The following is a 20,429-nucleotide window of genomic DNA, read 5'->3' on the forward strand; positions in this document are numbered from 1 at the left end:
AAAATCATATATTATATTTTTAACTTTTAAAAGTAATAAAATTATATATCTAATCAAAACACTCTCTACACAAATGCACAATTAAAACACTCTATGCACAAACACACATGAGCACATTCTCTCTACACCACATGGCCTTAATTTAACACCGTTTGAGATCAGTTAACAGTTAGGATAAAATGTGTTCACTTTTACAAAAATATATAACCCGAACAATTGAGATTTTCATACAAAAATGAAGATTAAGGAAAAGTTTAAACCTTATTAATAATAAGAATTGAATGAGAAACCAAGTTGGATGATACCAAATAGGTTGAAAATTTTAACTTTAAGATTTTAAATTTTTAATAATTACGTATAAAAATCGTTTAAAATTAAAGAAGGTTGGCAAAGGAAATTTAGTATTTGAATAAACACCTCCAATTAAAAAAAATAGTCTATTTTCACGTTTTCTTATCATAGTTTTTAAAATTTAGTACCAAACATTCTAATTAAAGAATCAACATAAAAAATATCAAATACGAACTTTCATGTAATAAGACATTCTTCAAATTTTGACAAAATAAAAAAGGGAGTTCAAAAAGAAAATCTAAATCCTTAAACCCTAATTCCCTGCACAAAACCCTCGTTGGTTCTAACTTGGAAACGAACCACACAGACACACCCACTCTATCTATCTCTTTTTCTGCTGCTATGCATACAAAGCTGTTAACCCAAATTCGTCTTCTTCATCCCCTTCTTCCCATGAAGCCTCGCACTCTTCCTCTTCTCTCGCGTGCCTTCTTCTTCCCTCCCTCCAAGTTTCTCCGAAGCGCACCTTTTAAAGCTCGCGCCTTTTCCTCCCGGGCCCACGCTCACGCCCGCGACAAGCTTCCGGTTCGCCCCTCCAAGAGCCTCGTAGACGACGAGGCTGACCTCAGCGACTGGGTCGATGATTTGCGGACCGGCAAGGTCGACCGCTTCTCCCAGCGGTCCAGCAGCGACCACGATGAAGACCGAAAATTCCGGCCGCCGCCGAGGAACAACAATAGGGCTTCCACCAATTTGGGGAAGAGGAGGGGCGAGGGTTTGCGGATGGGAAGGCAGAATGCGAACGCAAGGAGAAAGATTCAACCAAGGAGTGACGACGATGAGGAAGTGGTGGAGAGTGGAAGGAAGTTCAAAGGTGGTGGCGTTGGAGCGTTTATCAGCGAAGATGAAAGTGAAGATGAAGAGAGTGATGGGAGTGAGGAGGAGGAGATATTGAACAAGAGTAGAACCGCTTTGTTTGGTCAACAAAACGGTCTGAACCGGAGGACGGTTGAACCGACTCCTAGACCATCTTCTACTGGGGGTTCTGATTCTTATCTGAGTGAATCAAGGTGTGTTCATTATACCATTAATGTTTCTGTTATGCTACTTGAAGTAGTTTTGGAGTATGTCTGAACAAACTCCTCCGTTAAACATTTCTAGGAGAGAGAGAATGATAATAAAAAGTATAGTTATAAGTTATGTTTACGTGAAGCTTATCTAAACACGCTCTAGGTCTTTGTTTCTTTGCTTATATGAATGTATCGAGTCTGTTGTTTATTATTGCACAGTATACTTGTTTGGCTAGCTGATACGGGGTTACTGTAGTTGGTAGTACGTGTTTGAAAAGTGTGTATAGACTTGAGGTGACAAAATGAACCCAGTTTGCTGGAATTTATTAATGTAGGGCTTGAGTTTAGCAGAATTAAGTGTGACCTTTTTAGCGTGATCTGATGATGCTCTGATCCAGGATTAACTCTCCCCCCTCTTCGAAACCTGCAAAGCCCTTGGAAAACTGGGCTTTCATTGGGTTTAGGCCTCAGTTTGATTGTCCAAATTGAATTTGGATGTTTTACCTTGACCACTGACTGCTCTCAACGCGTATTGACTGAGTTGCCTGTCTTGCCATCTTTCGAATTGTGAGCCTTGAGAATTGGAACAAAGTTAAAAAGAAAGGGATAAGAGGGTGTCTATTTTTCAATACAGTTTTTTTCTAAATTGAATGGATACTGTCTTCTTTGTGTAATTGATGGGATTATGCAACTGTACTTACTGGATGGTTGTTCCATACCTTCCATGAATGAATTTGGAAATTGGTTATGGATTCTCTCATGTTGGGCACATGTTAAATGCCAGTTGTCTTGTATTCATAGAGGGATAGGAATGAAATTGATACAAAGAGAAAGGTGAGCCTTTTGCTTGTATTATGTTTACCTTATGTACACTGGCATATACTTTAATCTGATTTTTGAGTTATGATGCCACAGATTTGACCAATGTTCCGTCTCCCAGCTGTCACTTAAAGGAGTAAAGGATGCTGGATATGAGAAAATGACAGTTGTGCAAGAGGCTACTCTTCCAGTAATTCTCAAAGGTTGGTCTTTTGCTTGTTCATGGAGAATGGAACAATAAGAAAACAATTTTAAGATATAATCTTTTTTTTTGTGGTTATGTTTTACCTGTTTGTAAGAGATGTCATGTCAGATGATTCTGTCAAACCCTCTGACCTTTTCTTCTGTTACCTTTTGTATCCTTTTCGTGTGGACGTTATATTATGATTTTTGTTGCAAATATCATTCTATGTTAAGAATCTATATTTAGATTATTGGGCTATTCCTAATTGATAATATTAAAGAAGAGAGGAATTTATTCCAGATTTGGTCCACGTTGTTCTGATATTTCTTGAGTTTATTTATTATTGGGGCACTTATTCAAATTAACATTTTTAGGTAAGGATGTCCTTGCCAAGGCCAGGACAGGCACAGGAAAAACAGTAGCATTTTTGGTAAGTCTCTTGATGTGTGTTTGCGAGAGTGAATTGGTGGTTAATTGCCTCTTTATTATCGGGATGTTTCTTCATATTCCTTTATGGGTGACAATTAATGTAAGAAATATTTGACACAAGGGATACATTTGAAATATGCAAACTACTTCATCGGATCACTCTGCTTAATTTCTTGGGCTTTGGAATCAGAGCTGGATATTTTATCATGATAATTGGGCAATTCCTGCTTCTACTTTCTTTTCAATTGTTTTTTTTAGGCATGGAGGCTGCTGTAACTTTTTTTAAGTAGTCTGCGGTGGGAGTATTAAAGAATTTTAAAATACTGATTAAAATGTCTGATAGAAGAAAACACCAAAAGTTCTACTTTAACTTGAACTTAATAGCACAAATCGTTGAGCTTGAAACTAATCTATTGTTTTATTGTACTAGTAGTAATGGATTAATAGTAATTTTTTACTCTTCTAAAATTTTTAAGTGTTTTTATTCAGCTTCCATCAATTGAAGTTGTGGTGAAGTCACCTCCAAGTGATCGTGACCACAGGCGGCCACCAATTTTTGTTCTTGTCATATGCCCGACTCGAGAACTTGCAAGTCAGGCTGCCGCAGAGGCCAATAAACTGCTGAAGTATCATCCTACCATTGGTGTTCAAGTTGTGATTGGAGGCACAAGACTTGCTTTAGAACAGAAACGAATGCAAGCAAACCCTTGCCAGGTAAACTCTTCTCATTGCTAACAAAGTTTATTTATGTTGTTATTAGTTACTGACGCCTCCATATGACCCATAGTCAAATAAATGAAAATAGTCTGAAATATCCCTACGCTACTAAACAGTCTTGACATAAATACGCTGAACATATTCTTCTTGGCACATTTATGTTCCAGCCGTCACAAATTGTAGGATCTTTTGTTCTTTTTTCAACTGAACATATTAGATTATAACTTATTTTTATCATCATCGTATGTTTCTTTACTAATTTCTGTTAAACATCAAGAGACAGAAACAAATTTGTGTTGGTGTATAAGTGTTTTAGCAAAAGATTTTTATGAGTATCACCTGAGGGTAGTCATCTTGATATTTTAATTTGATTGAAGGCTTTTGATCTATTATTTATTTGCATCCTCAACCTTATGTAGCTAACTACTAACTAGTTTTCCAGACTTTGTTGATGATGTATTTAGTTTTGATAATAAGGTCACATGTTCTGTTCACACACGTTGTTAACTTCCATTTGCATGCTGTACAGATCCTTGTTGCTACTCCTGGAAGGCTTAGAGATCATATTGAAAATACTGCTGGTTTTTCAACTAGACTGATGGGTGTGAAGGTTTTGGTGCTTGATGAAGCTGATCATTTACTTGACATGGGATTTCGCAAAGACATTGAGAGGGTAATTGCTGCAGTCCCTAAACAACGACAAACTCTTATGTTTTCTGCCACAGTTCCAGAAGAGGTATGTCTTTTTTTACCTTTTTATTTTATGGTTGTGTTTCTTGTTTAGAAACTATATAAGTATTGAGCTTATTCTGGTATTAATATTGTTGCAAAGGTGCGTCAAGTTTGTCATATTGCTTTGAGAAGGGATCATGAATTTATCAATACAGTTCAAGAGGGTACTGAGGAGACACATTCACAGGTAATTGTTTATAATTCAGGCTAAATAACTGACGGGGTACTTGCATAATGAATGTGCATTTGCATGAACCAGCATATAATATATTTTCATGATATTTATTTATGGAGTTTTTAATCATTTCAGGTCCGCCAGATGCATTTAGTTGCCCCATTGGACAAGCATTTCCCTTTACTATATGTTCTTCTGAAGGACCACATTGCAGATGATGTTGATTATAAGGTATGTTTTCCAATATACACCTGTATTAACTTTTTTTTGGCACTTTTGCTTCTGGTCACATAACATGTTTAACAATTAAGACAATAATTTTTTATTGTTCTATTTCTAGTTAAATTCTGTATGTGATTAGACAACAAAAGATTTTACATTTTCAATCACATTTCACATATTTTACGAAGATATGTGATGTAGCTATTGGTTTATCAGGTTCTTGTTTTCTGCACAACTGCTATGGTCACTAGACTTGTTGCTGAACTTCTTGGTGAGTTGAACTTGAATGTGAGAGAAATCCATTCAAGAAAGCCTCAGAGTTATAGAACCAGAGTCTCTGAGGAATTTCGGAAGTCAAAGGGTCTCATCCTGGTTACTTCAGATGTATCTGCTCGTGGAGTTGATTATCCAGATGTCACTCTTGTTCTACAGGTAATAGATACAGAACATTGGGTCATTACACATTTGTATGGCATCTTGTGCTGCTTGCAATACACATTCCAAATATTATTATTCTGACAATTGTAGCTTATCATCCCCTGCAAACCATAATAACAGGCATCCTAGAACGCTTTATGAATTATATTTTCTATGTTTTAACTTTTTATCATGAAAAACAATGAATATTTGAAAGAATGCTCAATACATTATACGTTTGCTGAAAGATGACACCTGTTGGCATTGTTGAGAAGTTAAAACACAGGCTTAATATGATAAAAGTAATTATTTTGTTTCCTGTTTCTTACATTTGTTGAATGGACAGGTTGGTTTGCCCGCAGATAGAGAACAATATATACATCGCTTGGGTAGAACAGGCCGAAGAGGGAAAGAAGGGCAGGGCATACTGCTGCTGGCTCCTTGGGAAGAGTTCTTTTTATCTACTGTAAAAGATTTGCCTATTGAGAAAGCTCCCGTGGTGCCGTCAGTTGATCCTGATACTAAGAGAAAGGTATCACTATTCAGTGGAGACATTTTTTTTTTCAAATCAAAACGTCATTTTAGAATTTTAGTCCCTTTGATGGTAAGCCCTTGCGCTTGCATATCTGTTCCTAACTTGATAAAATCTTCACTATAGTCTCCAATTTTAGGTGGTGTTCGCCGGAGCCCTTTTCTACTATTTTTCCACTTTTGTTCCTTTGATGGTTGGCGCTTGTCATTTTAGTTCCTAACATATAAATCAAAACCTCATTTTAGAATTTTAGTCCATTTGATGGTAAGCGCTTGTCATATCAGTTCCTAACTTGATAAATCCTTCACGTCAGTCTCCAATTTTAGGTGGTGTTCAATGTAGTCCTTTTCTACTATTTTTCCACTTTTGTTCCTTTGATGGTTGGCGCTTGTCATTTTAGTTCCCAACTTATAAAATCTTCACTTTAGTCTCCGATTTTGCAAAGTCTTGTTCACTGCATCATTGACAAAGACTAAAATAAATGTCTTGTTGAAAAAGAACTGTTAGAATTAGTTTGCAAGCCCTTGTTCAAGAGTGTAGCAATGTTAGAGGGCATGGTTTTAATGGTCTGTTTGTGCAAAACTACCTTGACCCTTTTGATTCATGACTCTTGCTTACACCCTTGAACTTGTTTTCACCCGCCAATGTGAGACTCATTATCCAACATTAGCTTGGGCTTAGGTTCCTTTTCTTAAGTTCTATAAACCATTAGCCCATATATCTTAGGGGACTAAAGTTCGGGTTAATTTTATTTCCATCTCGTGTTTTGGCATGTTCATTAATTTTATTTTGCCAACATTTTGCTGTTTACAGGTAGAAAAAGCTCTATCCCATGTGGATATGAAGAACAAAGAAGCAGCATATCAGGCATGGCTTGGTTACTACAATTCGAACAAGAAAGTGGGGCGTGACAAGTATAGGCTAGTGGAGCTTGCAAACGAGTTTAGTCGAAGCATGGGGCTTGATAACCCTCCAGCTATTGCTAAGCTGGTCCTTGGCAAGATGGGCCTCAGGAATATCCCTGGTTTACGTGCCAAATAGCTTATTCTTTTAATTCAATTTTTGATAACTTGTGAAATATGTATTTTTTTTAGTTAAAATGCTCATTCATAGTTGTAAGTTTGGAGGCATCAAATTTTCAATCACATACATCGTCCGTTATGTGTTTATCTTGGCTATTGTACTTAATTACATCATTCAACGAACCCAACTCCACTCCCATCTAACTGTAATCATGCCTTGGTTCCTATTGTTTTTTCAATGACTCAGATTTGCTACTTTTTCTACTTTGATATGATAACCCTTAATTTCTCAATTAATCTCAAAGACATCCTCATTTTAAATGAATCAAACCCCTTGACATTGCTGAGCATTAGGGAGAAGTGAGAGAGCAGTTTGCAAGAGCTATATTAAGACGTCTTTTATAGTTTACACTGTAGTAAGTAAAAAAATTATAATCAAATGTTAGTGTTGAAGTTTACTTGGTTGTTACTAGTTTGATTTATATGTATGAATACTTTTCCATACGCACGTATAAATGAGAAATCAAATTCCTAAGTTATATGCTTAAAGCAATTTTTCTTTTTGCAGGGTTATCTTGGTTGAACCCAACTTCAGTAATCTAACTTTGAATTGCCTGTTCGAAGGCTGTTTTTAGTACTTTGATATGCTAAAGCTTTGTTTTGTTTGTTTGAATGGAAGTAGGAGACAGCAAAGTGGGAAGGAAAATGGAGAATCCCATTGTCTGAGGCAAAAGTGGAATATGGGAAAAGAATAAGCTGCGATTCACAAGGAATATAAAAAGTGATTGCTGAACCTTCTCTACTTATTTTTACTTAATATTCATAAAGTTATATGATATATAATAAGAATAAAGAAATACACAAAAATTACAAGTGCTAATAAAGTGTTTGTATATTATGATTTTATTACAAAAGTATTTTGTACAGTAACAAGACAAAATTGTGTTTTTGTTTTATACAGGGATTACAACCTTAATTTTTATTTTTATTTTTGTTTTATTTTATTTTTATTTCAGTGAAAACAAGTTAAAAAAAATATTCTAACAATTTTTCTTAAAAACACTTTCCTCAAATTTCTCTCACTTTCCAAGTTCTTTTTCTCGGTTTATTCCCTAACATCTTTTTTTTTTTGGTAATTTACAACACAATTTGTTTATTATATTCAAGCAAAATTGGTTACTTATAAAAATACATTTTTAACAAACAAAACTATTTCCTATTACAATTAATTATACTTATAATCAATTGTTAAAATAATCTAATTTCTACTATTATTCTGAACACCTTTTTACAAAAAAAAAAATCTAAATATTTTTCAAATTTCATTATGTAAAAGAAAAACGTTATTCATTCTTTTCATCCAATAACTCTTTAAATAATTTTCACTTGTCAATATTTCTTCACTTATCTATATATTATTATGGTTGATTTCAAAACTTTAAGAATCAATACCATGTATGACTTTACAGATACATGTGAGCTTTCTTTTTCCTTTTTCTAAACATTGAAGAACTTTTAATTGATAATTCACAAATATCTAATCATTCCTAATGTTGATTAAAAAATAAATATAATTTACAAACCCTTAAAGAAGCGGACAATAACAATTAATTGAGAAAACCACAAGTCATGCCAGATTAAATAATTATTTAAAGTTAATATAAAAATGAGGGCAATTCATTATCATTCAGTTTACATTTATAATCATTTGTCACGACAAAATACTTTTTTCACGACGCATAAAAATCAAGCTCTACAATAACTTTCAAAATTTGTCTCAAATATGTAGTATGAAAATTACTTATTATGAATTTAACATATGGAAATTGACAAAAAGATACCCAAACTTCAACATAATAGTTATTTAACAAACAATTTTTTTGATAAATGTGTCGTAACCTTTTATTTAGTTAAAATGGATTCCCATCACTTCTTAAAAGACCATAATCTTTTATCCCTTTGTTGACGATTTGAGGAAAGACAAACGCATATGATTGATTGATATCACAATTTTATTGCTACTAAGCTATAACAATGTTCAAAAGCTCAACACAGATCTTCTGCATATTCTAAAACAAGTACCCAATTACATTCATTCATTGTATAAAACAGAATCTGACGATTCTATAACATGGTAAAATTTCTAAAATTCTGAACCTAAGCCAGTTTTCTAATTTTTGTTGAGTTACAAAATGTGTCTAAAGTTTCAATAAAATTCTAATCCATCTTTTTTTTTTTCCTTTTGGTAGACTGGGAGGAGAGTCCTGCATCCTCTCTGTCACCATGTTCATCCTCAAAACATGGTCTTGGATGGACAAACTTAACCAAAGTTGGTTAATCACCTATAAGTGTACATGCAAGAGTCTGGCCAAAAACAAGGGAGATCTTTTCATTTTAAGAACAGTAATGCCATGAAATGGACACTGTATTCCCCAGTTACATGCCCTGCCGGGTCCTGCTACGAAAAAGGAGGAAATCCTCCTCTTTCAAGTGTTAACTCCTCTTGGCCACCGATCTGACAGTAGAATCAGGGAGCCCTGTTGACAACCATAAAACTAAGACATAATGAAACAGTCCGACTAAATAATTTACGAGTTTAAAATCTATGAACCAACTGCGTAAAGGAGTTTTACAATGTCAACCAATTAGAATTTGTCACATGGAAATTATGTCAATGTAATTGGTGTTTACACCGTAAACTCTAGTAAAAGATCATGTTATGGATTACTTTAAAGGCAATTATTGTTAAAGTCGACAAAATAAGATGCTTGCTTCATGAATCAAGGGAAAATTAGAAGAGGTAGATTACGAACAACTTACCTAGAGACATGAGGTGAGGAGGGTTGATCTGGTGAAGATCGTTGGGTGTGACCACCACGAAACCTTTGCTCTTCATGTGCTCCACTAGATTGACTTCCCTCATTTGCCTGTGACGGTTCATTGACACCTGAGAACCCCATTGGTCCCAAAGTCCCAAACTCAAGCTGCTCTTCTGGTACGAAGCCAGAATTATGATCAAAAGGATAAAACATTACAACAGATTGCATAGGACCATTTGATGAGACACCACTTGGGTTCATGGCCGGTATAGGATACATTCCATAAGTTACATTGGAAGAATTGCTTTGTGAGGAATTTGAGCGAACTGGACCATTCTGGTGAGGAATGAAGGTGTCATGCCTATGTGAACTCCATGGTCTCTCTGCACGGCTCTCACTGGTAGACAACCGCTCCGGCTTTGAGTTGGACTTCTCCATCTGGTTGCGATTATGCCCCCGTCCAGTTCCCCGCAATTTTGAGTTAGTATTCCAGTTCCCTTCTCTATCACCATGATGGTCACTTCTATCATAATTGTAACTTCCCCTTCTGGTAGTTGTTGAATGTCGATCCCGAGGAGACACCTTCTGAAAAAAATTGAAAGGGAAGGTATAATAGTATAAAGAAAATAGATTTTGAAATGGGAACACTAATTCATTTGGTATATATATGCATGCATGTAAGGAAGAAGCACAACTGCAGGAAAAGTATCACAAGCTCCTTGGAATTTATCATACCGGATTTGGCAGGTAGGTTCCAGTCCCACTTCTATACCGTGGCATATCATCTACATAACGTTGGTAAATATTGGTAGGTCTATTAGAAACTGACTGAAGAGGAGCAACAGGAACCAGACGTGGCCCATAGCTCATAAGCTGACTAAAAATATTCATGTTACCAGAAATAGGTCTTCCAGGACCATCCCAAGGATATCGACCCTGCAAATAAACAGGAGGCACCATAACAGGTGAAGGATAGATCACTGAAGGCGGTTGACGCGTGTTTTGACAAAATCGGCCATATTGCAAATTTTGCCAGTGACTAACAAAGTCACTATTAAGAATGTCAGGCTTGTGCTCTGATGACTCCATAGCCACCCTTGCCATAGAATTGGAAGGGCTTGACACCTCAGGGTGTTCATATCCCTCGGATGAATCAAAATTCTGACTTGAATCACTGTTATCTGCCCCTTCTTCCACATTGAAGTTGCTTGTTGAAGTGTCAGAAGACTCAGTTGGAAAATTATATAAAGGAAGCATGGTGACAAAGGGAACAGGTGGCCCTGTAGGATAGAATGTAAACGGAAGAACCCCAGAATTATCTACTGCTCTTGGGCGAGAACCAGGACCTATAACCACGGGAGCTATAGGTAATGGAGAATCTGGTCCACTAGTCTGAGCAGTTTCAAAACTAGATATTTGATTCCTTGGAACATGTATGGAAGTACCAGATGTGGGCCAAGTGCCTCTTTCTGGCATGTCAGATGGAACCGTTGACAAATGAGTCCATTCTCTGTTTTCAACATCCACTCGGTTAGATGAATTTTCTGAAACATTCTTACCCTTCCCATAAACAGGATTTTGAGATGGCACTGAGGGAGTGCTTTTTCTCCCCCTTCTCTCCCTCGTTGATTTTGAGGATTTGACTGATGACCCATCCCAAGAGCTTTCAGAAGGGGTCCTACTCCTGAAGGAGCTCGAAGGAGGTGCACTGGATAACTCTGAAATTGCTGTTCTATCATCAAAATAAACCTCATTTCTTCGGCCATCTGGAAATTGAAAATTGTCAATATGCTCTTCTCTGGTTGACCCCCGGTTTTCTTTAGTAAACTTCTGCTGAACTCCAGCAGAACTGTTACTGTTGGAGCTGCCTACCTGAGATGACGGAGCAGAGTTGTAATTACCTGAAGTAGACTGTTGCCTATCTTCTTGGGCCATTTCAAGATTTCCATTATCAACTTCAATCTCACTTGCAGAACTCCTTTCCTGCTCATGCCAATAATCATCAGCTTCTGTTACATTCGCCTCAACCGAATTGAAATTTTCATGGTTAGTTTCAAGTAAATCTTGAGGATTTGAGGCCATTCCTATGCCAGGGAAATAAGGAGTCAAAGGCGGGATGAAACCTTGAGGAAATTGCATATTTGCACCCCAAGGAGCCTCGATAAAGGGAATGTTACCCGTGTTTCTCTGAGTATATCCCATTGAGGCAAGAATGGAAGGTGGAAAGTGAAATGGTAGGTGACCAGGTGCAATATTCATAGGCACATGATTCTGACCACTGAAACCCTGAGCTGTGGGAGATGCCATCATATTCAAAAGGTCCTGCTCCTCTTGATGCATCATCTGCATTCCAACTGCACCAGAAACAGGTGCAAACTCTTCTCCCATTACACCAGAGCTTGACTCATCATGATTACTGTTTGAATCAGCAGCATTTTCAAGAAATCGATGAGATGAGATGTGCCTTATAGATGACTCATCCATTCTTACAGCTACATCAGGTTCAATGTTCTTCCTTCGACTATTTTCCAACTTCACAAAGGAACTCTGGCCTTTACTACTTTCTGTTCCTTTTGTATGTCTTCCTTGGATTGGAACATCACCATATGAGTCTGTCAGCTCAGGGCTAGATCGTGTCCTGGCAAACAGAAACCTTCCCTGAACATCACCAACTAGGTTATCAGTTTTAACATTTCTCTGACCTTTATCAAAATGAGTACCTTGATTAGAATTAGTTTCCCGCCTAACATGATCAAAGGTCCTTGAATTATTTTGGTTTGCATAACTCTTTTGATTCTGAGTATGTGACACTGCAGAAACACTTCCAGATGTCTTTCCAGATAATAAATTACTATACTGAGAAAGAACACTTTGTGAAAAACGTTCGCCTTCAGTTGATTTTGATTCATGATTAGAAGCATTATCAATTTTATGGTTATTGTTCGGGAGATTGTCAGACCTCTGTAATTGGTCATGACTGGATAAACTCAAACGCTGTAAGTCAATGGTTGGAACATCAGGCCTTTCCCCACTTCCATGTCTGTCCCAAGTGTTCAAAAAGAACTGATTCACCTCAGAAAATAATTCCTCCTCGGGGCAATCAAGTAATCTAGCTAGCCTTTTTGCCCCAAATGCAAAGGCACTGCGTATCCTAAAGAAATTACCTGGTTCATTTGTACCATACATGCAAAATTAGCAAGAAGACAAACAGATAAGAAATAGCTAAGGGGAACTAAAAGCAAACAAATACAATGTAATTTAACTAAGCAGGACCAGGATGCATAAGGTTGCCATACTCTCATTGTTGGTTACAATTAGCTAAACACAACAAAGGTTTATTTTTTTCAATTCTAAAATCTAAATGTGTGCCAAAAGTATGGAAGCTACAAGCAAATACAGAACCAATTGTCTATAGTATACCCAGATTTCTATTTACCATATATGGGAAAGAAGCCATAAGAATGACTCCCAATGAATATAGAATTAAATCACCATGGACTTGTAGGAAAAAATGCTAGTCATGGCGAAAATGACGAGACATGTATACATATCTGCTTGAGTTTTATGCATTTTGCATTACACATCGGTTGCATAAAATATACATAGAAAAACAAGAAAAAGGTAAGGAGTCTCCAAGATATCAGGAAAGACAACAAAAAGGTAAGGATACTACACTACATCAGAAGAGACACTCATGTTTATCCATAGACAGTAACCACACTCCACCCTTCCATATGTCTTAACTCTTCTAAATTCACAAAGTTCATATTGAATATATTGTTGCATTAATAACTAGCAGCAGGGACATATCCATAAGAAATGAACTTCGCCAAAATTATAATCAGATAAATAGATACTAAGGTATGAAATGAGCCAAAACCAAATTTCTAGAAACCAACACACCTTTGCTGACACTACGACCAAGGTTATTGTTGACACGCAAAGGATCAATAACATTGAAATGCTTGGAAACAAATGGTTGCCCCTGATTTTCTTGGCCACCGGGGAAAACAGCATAAACTGAGCTACAGGCATCGAGAAATAACTTGCTGAGTAGTAAATCTCCACCATCTTTTCGAGGAGGTTCAGCTATGGATGATGTTAGTCAAGGAATAAGAAAAACAATCATTACGTAAAACAAACCTAAATCAATATATGGACAAAAGGGTCTTTAATGGGAATGCAACTACCTGTCACATCTGGGAGTGAATTAACAGGTACCGGGCCCCATAGACTTACACAGAAATTATCCCAGTCAAACTTACTAAAGAATTCCAAAAATCGATACAACACCTACGTGAGATAAAACAATACCATGTGAAATCAATCATCAAAAACACAAAAATAAAATAAAGCCATTTAATTTCTGTTACCTCAAGTGGTCCAGCAAAAGAATTGTTGTAAACATGAAAAATGTAAAGAACCAAGGTCTCTAAAGCATAAGTTGAGATAAGTCCATGGTGGGCACCGAGTATTCGGCTCTCGTAGTAACACCAAGCCTTTATAAGGATAATACTACGCTTGAATAAATGATTTTGATTAATCAGATTATCAACCTACAACAACAAACTAATTTTTGTAAATCCAAGAATACTGCTGATGTCAAATTTTCAAATGATACATTGTTAAGTTTATGAGATGAACCAAATTACCTCCTCAAGAAAACATAGGGTACACAAACCTCCAAGCTGGTTAAATGAAATGTCTACTACAATATTCTCAACGAGACACTTTATAATTTTTACCTGCAAATAAAGGGCACAACAAAAGAAAACTCTCTTCAAAATCTAAAGCAAGCCAGACAATTAGCAAAATTTATAACAGTTAGACACAAATAACTAGTAAATTTTCATTTTCAATTAGAAGTATTTAAAAATGCTTAATAATAATTCACAATAAATGTAAAGTATGAAAAATTAATTCAGGAATTAATAGTATAAAATAAGTGTTCCTCAAGCTAGCAATATATCCCTTGTTATACATACTCAATCATCTATAATCATGAGCTTTTGATAAAATCTCACATAAAGAAAGTGTACGACTTGGTAATGGTTAACATGAACTCCCCTTACTCTGATAATATAAGATGATTCATTTTTATAATGTCTTAAACCTTGTATCTATGGTTATTATAGTACCATAACAAGGCCTAGTGTCCAAGGACCTTAAGTTTCTGCAACATCCCACAACCACTTCAAATATATGCACATTACCACAAAGGTTTATCCTTGGTGAATGTGAATGCAGAGTAGCTCAAGACTTTAAATTGAAAATAAATCCAACAAAAATCCAAACTTATACACGTCACAAATTTCTCAACCAAATTGAGAAAGCAACTATGGTAACAAACTATATGATTAATCAAAGCAAAGAGTGACATGAAAGTTCAACAATTCTGAAGATTTTCTGTATTAGAGAACCTACTTCGGCCTGGATGTACTGAACCTCCTTGACATGAAACTCTGCATTCTCATTCTTCTCCTCATTCTCCAGCATGTCGCGAACCTGATGTGCCCATGTCTCCTTCAGATTTTGATTCTTACTGAATGCTGTTAAGTCAATATCTCCATCAGGCAAATAAGTTTTGAGGGGAACCGACCCAAAGGTGAACACCTGTAATTGTAAACAATCATTTACATAATAATATGTAAGTACAACTTCAAGTTAGCATCAATAATACTACGGGTCCTCTTCTGGATGAAACAAAGAAAACCATGATACAAAATACCCATCAATCACCAAATTAAACTTTAAAAAGGCACGATGTAGAGTTATTCCCTAAGTGGGAGAATACACTCGCACTACCAGAACAAAGATTTCTACCCACAAATTGGAATTTCTGACCAAGCACCGCTCCATTTAAGACTTGCAACAGCAGGCTACTGCTATTAAGTACTTTCATCATGCAATAATGATATCAAGAATGATCACAGCATCCTTCCCACAATTTAAATATCATAGGATAGTCATAGATAAAACAATGGATGACTCACTACTAATCATAAGATATTATGCAACAGATGAACTACAATAAACCAACCTGGCAAGGGAAGCACTTCATGATCAGCCGTTGGACATAGTCAGCAACCGCATTCCGGCGCTCCTCAGAGGGTGGATTAGGCTGAATGCAGGCAATCAGCTCTGCAGTCCTTTGTTCGGCTTTCAACCACCGCTCCGAGTCAAGCACCTGTATCACGGAGGCAGCTTCATTGGGCAACAAACCATTTGGCAATAGCCCACTTGGTGGCTGTGCCCACCCTTCATGTTCTCCCATGCAAGCCTATGTTTCAACACTTCCAACAAAACCACCAACCCAAACGAACACGCCACCACCACCACAGTTCCTTCTAGATAACCCCAAAACAACCAATATTCAAAGTCACAAAAACCAAGAAAATCTTGCAGCGATAGTTATTATCTCAGGGTTCTTCCACAGAGTTCGGAAGGGGAAATTTTTTCCCCTTGCACAACAAACAGACCAAGACAGAACTTAATTCCCTCAGTAGTCAAAAAACATTAAACAGTAAAAATAAGGAAAAAAAACTTTGAAATTCAACAAACCAATTATGGGTATTACCCAAAAATAACACAGACAGATGGAACGGCACAATTTGAGAGAACCCCACCAAGCACCAAACGAATCCCCAAAAGTTACCAAAACCAGATTTTGCAAAACACCCAAATGAATCAAACAATAAGAGAGTTGCTTGGTTGCAACAAGAGAAGAGTTTAGATGGTTAAAACCCTAACGGAAAAAGTTGAATCCCAACACAGTGGAAGTGTAGGGGCGAAACAATAGCGTAGTGTTGAAACCCAGAAATGCGCAGAGGAGATGGTGGGCATCAAAATATTAGGTGGGAGAAAAGTTGGGGTGCGATCAAAAACGGGCCTTGGTGCAGATAGAGAAAAGGGTGCAAAACGAGGGGTGGTTGTTGTCTGTGAAATATGAATGATGAATATTAGGGATTGAAGAAGAAGTAGGCTACAAAAGGGGTTCGGCGTTGAGAGAGAAGAGTGTTGGTGTTGTGAATGTTGTGCATTTAAGGGGGTTTTGTTTTTTGTTTTTTGGTTTTGGTTTTTGTATTACAAATATTAATTGGCAAAGTGAGCCTGTGAGGGTGATAATAGAATCTTCTGAGATAGACAATGAAAAAAGCAGAGCACAGAGAAAAGGGAAAAAGGAAAGAAATAAGTAAAAATATTCAGTTATTCATTCCTCTATTTTCAATAATTTGCACCATATTCCTTTTTATCTAAATGGGAATTGTTTTTGTCACCTGAAAACAATGTTCTTTGTTAGCAAAAGCCTAGCCCGTCTTTTCATCAAATGTGGGTTTCTCTTTTCTGTTTTGGGCTGCATTCTGTGGCTCATCAGATACTTCAAACTTATCACCATCCACCACTCTAACTTCATCACACTTTATTTTCATCATTCTTAATTCATACACTCTATACAAACTCATTCAGGAAAGGAATTAGGTTACACATGTCAAACTTGTAAATTATAAACATCAATTTCTGAAATTCCCATCCAAAACAAGGAATAAAACATTACTATTATTAGATACATTTTGACAATTTGGTTTTTGACTAATTTAATTTTAAACTTCCAAAAAAGTTTAATCTACATAAGCTAATGCCTTTTATTTCATCATTACTATTCATTATTCATTTGATTATAGAATTATTTGAAAAGGAAAATAATTAGTAATTTATGCAAATAAGAAACGATTGGAGCAAATTGGGAAAGTAAGGAAGGAAAGTTTCTTTTAGAGTATAAGTTTAGAGCACAACAGACATTCGGTAGAAAATATATAGTTTTCTTGAATTTTTTACCTTTAAAACTAAATTGTCTAGTTTTTTTTAGCTCTAAACAACTACATCCAAAACATATAGCATTGAAGATATTTTTATTTTAAGTAGTATTGTAAAAAATAGATCATCCGGTCTAATATGATTTAGTCTATAACGGATAAATCACTTAGTGAGTCAATCAAATACGGCTCACTTATTACCAAGCCAATCAAAATTTGAATTTAGCCTGACCTACCATGGATTGGTGGGTTAAACTATTAACTCATTGACTCACTTAGTTACAAGGTTTTTTTTAATTCTTAAAATTTATTTTTTTTTCTAATTTAAATCTAAATAAATTTTAGTCTAAAATGATGTTAAAATCTAGAGACAATTCAAACTAAAATAAATACAATACAATTCAAATACAATCCAAAATCATCTTAAACTCCAAATACAATCCAAAATCAAGCACCGAAAAATAAAATAAATAAGTATCTAACATTGATAATTTTTGTAACACTTATCATCTATAAGATTAGAGTTTTGAATGGATAAATCCATGATATTTTAAAGTATCTTCTTCTTTATTTCATCTACAATACAATAAAAAAGAGTGTTAACTAAGGATATTGAAAACACAATGTAATAATAAAATGGGTTAGTGAGCCGAGTTGACTTACCAAAGATTCAACCCAGATAAGTCGGATTCTTAATAAATCAAATTCAAAATTGGTTCCTATAAAAAAATTAACTTTTTTAACTCAACTCGAGCCAAATTCGTGATAGGTCAAAATGGCTTATGAATTCCAAATTTTTTTATCGCATTATTTGAACTTATCCAAAATGCTAAAATGTATCTTAGGATCTGAGTTTAGAAAAAAAAAGATTTTGTATTTATTTTGGATAAAATTCAAGTTGAGTTGTTAAAAGAATAATTTATTAAACAAAAAAAACTAGGTGCAAGAAAAATTTATATTAAAAAATCATTTATAACGTGAGATTTATATTTATTCAAATATTATAAAATCATCTTATTTTAAGTTGACTTAGAATGTTTAACTGTTATTTTTTTTTTGTTGTGAAGAATTTCTTTGTGGTGATGATATGGAGATAAAATCATTTGGACACCAACATCTACCTATATTTAAGACATAGACATTGTTACATACATTGAAAGATTGTCGAATGGTAATAATGTTTTTCCAATTTAGGAAAACCATTTTTCAAGTGCCATTTATCTTTACTCTTTTTTTCATACTCTTGTTCCCTCTTTTTATTAGTTGAAAATATTTGTTTTGATATTTGTCAGTATGCTATGATAAGTGACTGATTAGGATTTAACGTGTTCCCATCATTTGTTTAGCTTATAGACTTGTGTTGTTTTATTATTGCCGCATAATGGAATCTGATTGGTGTTGAAAGTGATTTTGAGATATTCTATCTATTACGGATAACTTCAAATTACCACTAGACTTTGATAGATTACCTTTTATAAGTATTTAAAAGGAAATTATCTTTCTTTTTTCATATATTAGATGTATAAGTAAGTTGAGAGTGCTTATCATATTTTTGTAATTTTTTTTCTATAATTATGCGATAATTATTTTTCAACTTTTGTAAATTTTATTATATTTTGAAAGTCAAATCATATACTAAAATTGGTTATTATTTGTTTTTTTTCATGTGTATTTAGAGAAATTGAAACTAAGACTTTAGAAAAGACAAATCACTGCTAAAAAGTCACTTAGAACTTGCTAGGATAGGCTCTAACCATGGCTCTGATACCATGTTAGTAGTGGGTTTTAAGCCTAACTCAACCCCACAAAACCGGCTTGTAGGGTGAGGTTTGCACCCCACTTATAAAGTAAGAATTAACCTTATCTCTAGTCGATGTGGGACTTCCAACAAGGATCAATATTATAAATCTTTCAAATTTCACTCATTTAATTGCTTGTTATAGTCACAATTTGTTTTATCTGCAAAAAGGTACTATGATGCAATGTTAATAAAGATTCAACGTCTTGAAAATAAATGCGTATTAAATGTAACCTATTTTGCTATTTCAAACTTGTATTTGTAAATTTCGAAATAAACTTCGAACTAGCATTGACTTAATTCCGACTCAACTTGTAATGATAGTATTTTGACTTAAGTTAATCATCATAATCCTAATTGTTATTTAAAACTAATTGCTTAGTGCATGTTGTCCAACCAACCAGTCTATTGGATATTCTTAACTAATTGAGTCATATGGTCTTAGACTGACCAAACAACCATATAATACAATTTTTATTCCACCTATATACTTCATATTTGTATGATTTATCATTTATGATCATTCAAGTTTCATTGCATAGGAAGAAGTTTCGAAAATTATAGACCTGTTGAATAATTAAAGGATTTCATCTTAGATGTAGTATTTGTTGTCTTAGTCATTATTGTATCACTTGTCTTTCATACAATTCTTGCACTAAAAAAATATGGGGATTAGTGTTTTATATTAACGTTTTTCATTGCTAAAAAGCTAAGTTTTGAGATAATTTAATGTACGAATGAAAAATATATGATAGAAATTTTTATTTTGAATTCTTAATAACTATTAGGTTGATTTTATAAAATTTAATTTCAATAAATTTTTATTTTATTAGCATCCACTTTATATATTTATACTTATAATTATGATAAATTATTTATCTTATTTGTAATAATGTTAAGATTGTATTATTTTATTTATTTTCATTTTCAATTCTCTGCTATGAATGTTTATTAATACTCAACTTGTCTAGTACAAATACATGAGCAGATGACTTGATTCATGAAATTTAGTGCCATTACATGTTTGTTTTACTTCAAGCACGAATTTCAAAGTCACATCCAACTTAATTATACTCTCACGAAGCTTTAGCTTTTATGTTCAACAAAACTCAACAAAGCTAAATGGTTTAAGTCTTTTATTTAATTGAGATAAGTTTCATTCAACATAGAGATTCCAAGAACAAGGTACTTATAGAAGGATTGATGATGAAACTTTTCAATTTGTTTGGAATACGAAGTTGAGAAATATATTTTTCATGTTTGGATTATCTTTTAAAAGATGACATTATCAAGAAAATGTTTTTGGAAAATATTTTCTAGCCAAGTTTTCTTAAACACATTTATATAAAAATTGTGACGAAAATTTTGCAGAGAAAAAACATCATATT

At 34.7% G+C, this 20,429-nt stretch overlaps 2 protein-coding genes across 5 annotated transcripts; one reads left to right on the top strand and one right to left on the bottom strand.

Moving 5' to 3' along the window:
• The first annotated feature begins 597 nt into the window (after positions 1–597).
• LOC108318902 (DEAD-box ATP-dependent RNA helicase 31) lies at positions 598–6,798 on the top strand. The gene is made up of 10 exons (XM_017549889.2): positions 598–1,361; positions 2,277–2,383; positions 2,739–2,794; positions 3,283–3,507; positions 4,040–4,246; positions 4,343–4,429; positions 4,553–4,648; positions 4,856–5,071; positions 5,403–5,588; positions 6,402–6,798. Exons 1-10 carry the CDS (start codon positions 694–696, stop codon positions 6,627–6,629), a joined length of 2,076 nt encoding a protein of 691 aa, XP_017405378.1. The 5' UTR covers positions 598–693; the 3' UTR covers positions 6,630–6,798.
• Positions 6,799–8,673: 1,875 nt separating this feature from the next.
• LOC108318897 (uncharacterized) lies at positions 8,674–16,565 on the bottom strand. 4 transcript variants are annotated; one of them, XM_017549884.2, is made up of 10 exons: positions 15,470–16,565; positions 14,854–15,042; positions 14,082–14,174; positions 13,803–13,985; positions 13,620–13,722; positions 13,333–13,518; positions 10,326–12,593; positions 10,165–10,214; positions 9,431–10,011; positions 8,674–9,147 (listed from the first exon to the last, which is right to left on the bottom strand). In XM_017549884.2, exons 1-10 carry the CDS (start codon positions 15,701–15,703, stop codon positions 9,138–9,140), a joined length of 3,897 nt encoding a protein of 1,298 aa, XP_017405373.1. In that variant the 5' UTR covers positions 15,704–16,565; the 3' UTR covers positions 8,674–9,137. The 4 variants fall into 4 exon arrangements, with proteins under 4 accessions (XP_017405373.1, XP_017405372.1, XP_017405371.1 ...); XM_017549883.2 differs by having other exon boundaries at positions 9,431–10,014; positions 15,470–16,564; XM_017549882.2 differs by having other exon boundaries at positions 10,165–12,593.
• Between the last annotated feature and the right edge of the window lie 3,864 nt (positions 16,566–20,429).

Source organism: Vigna angularis, chromosome 9 (assembly GCF_016808095.1).
Source record: "Vigna angularis cultivar LongXiaoDou No.4 chromosome 9, ASM1680809v1, whole genome shotgun sequence".
Classification (NCBI taxonomy): domain Eukaryota; kingdom Viridiplantae; phylum Streptophyta; class Magnoliopsida; order Fabales; family Fabaceae; genus Vigna; species Vigna angularis.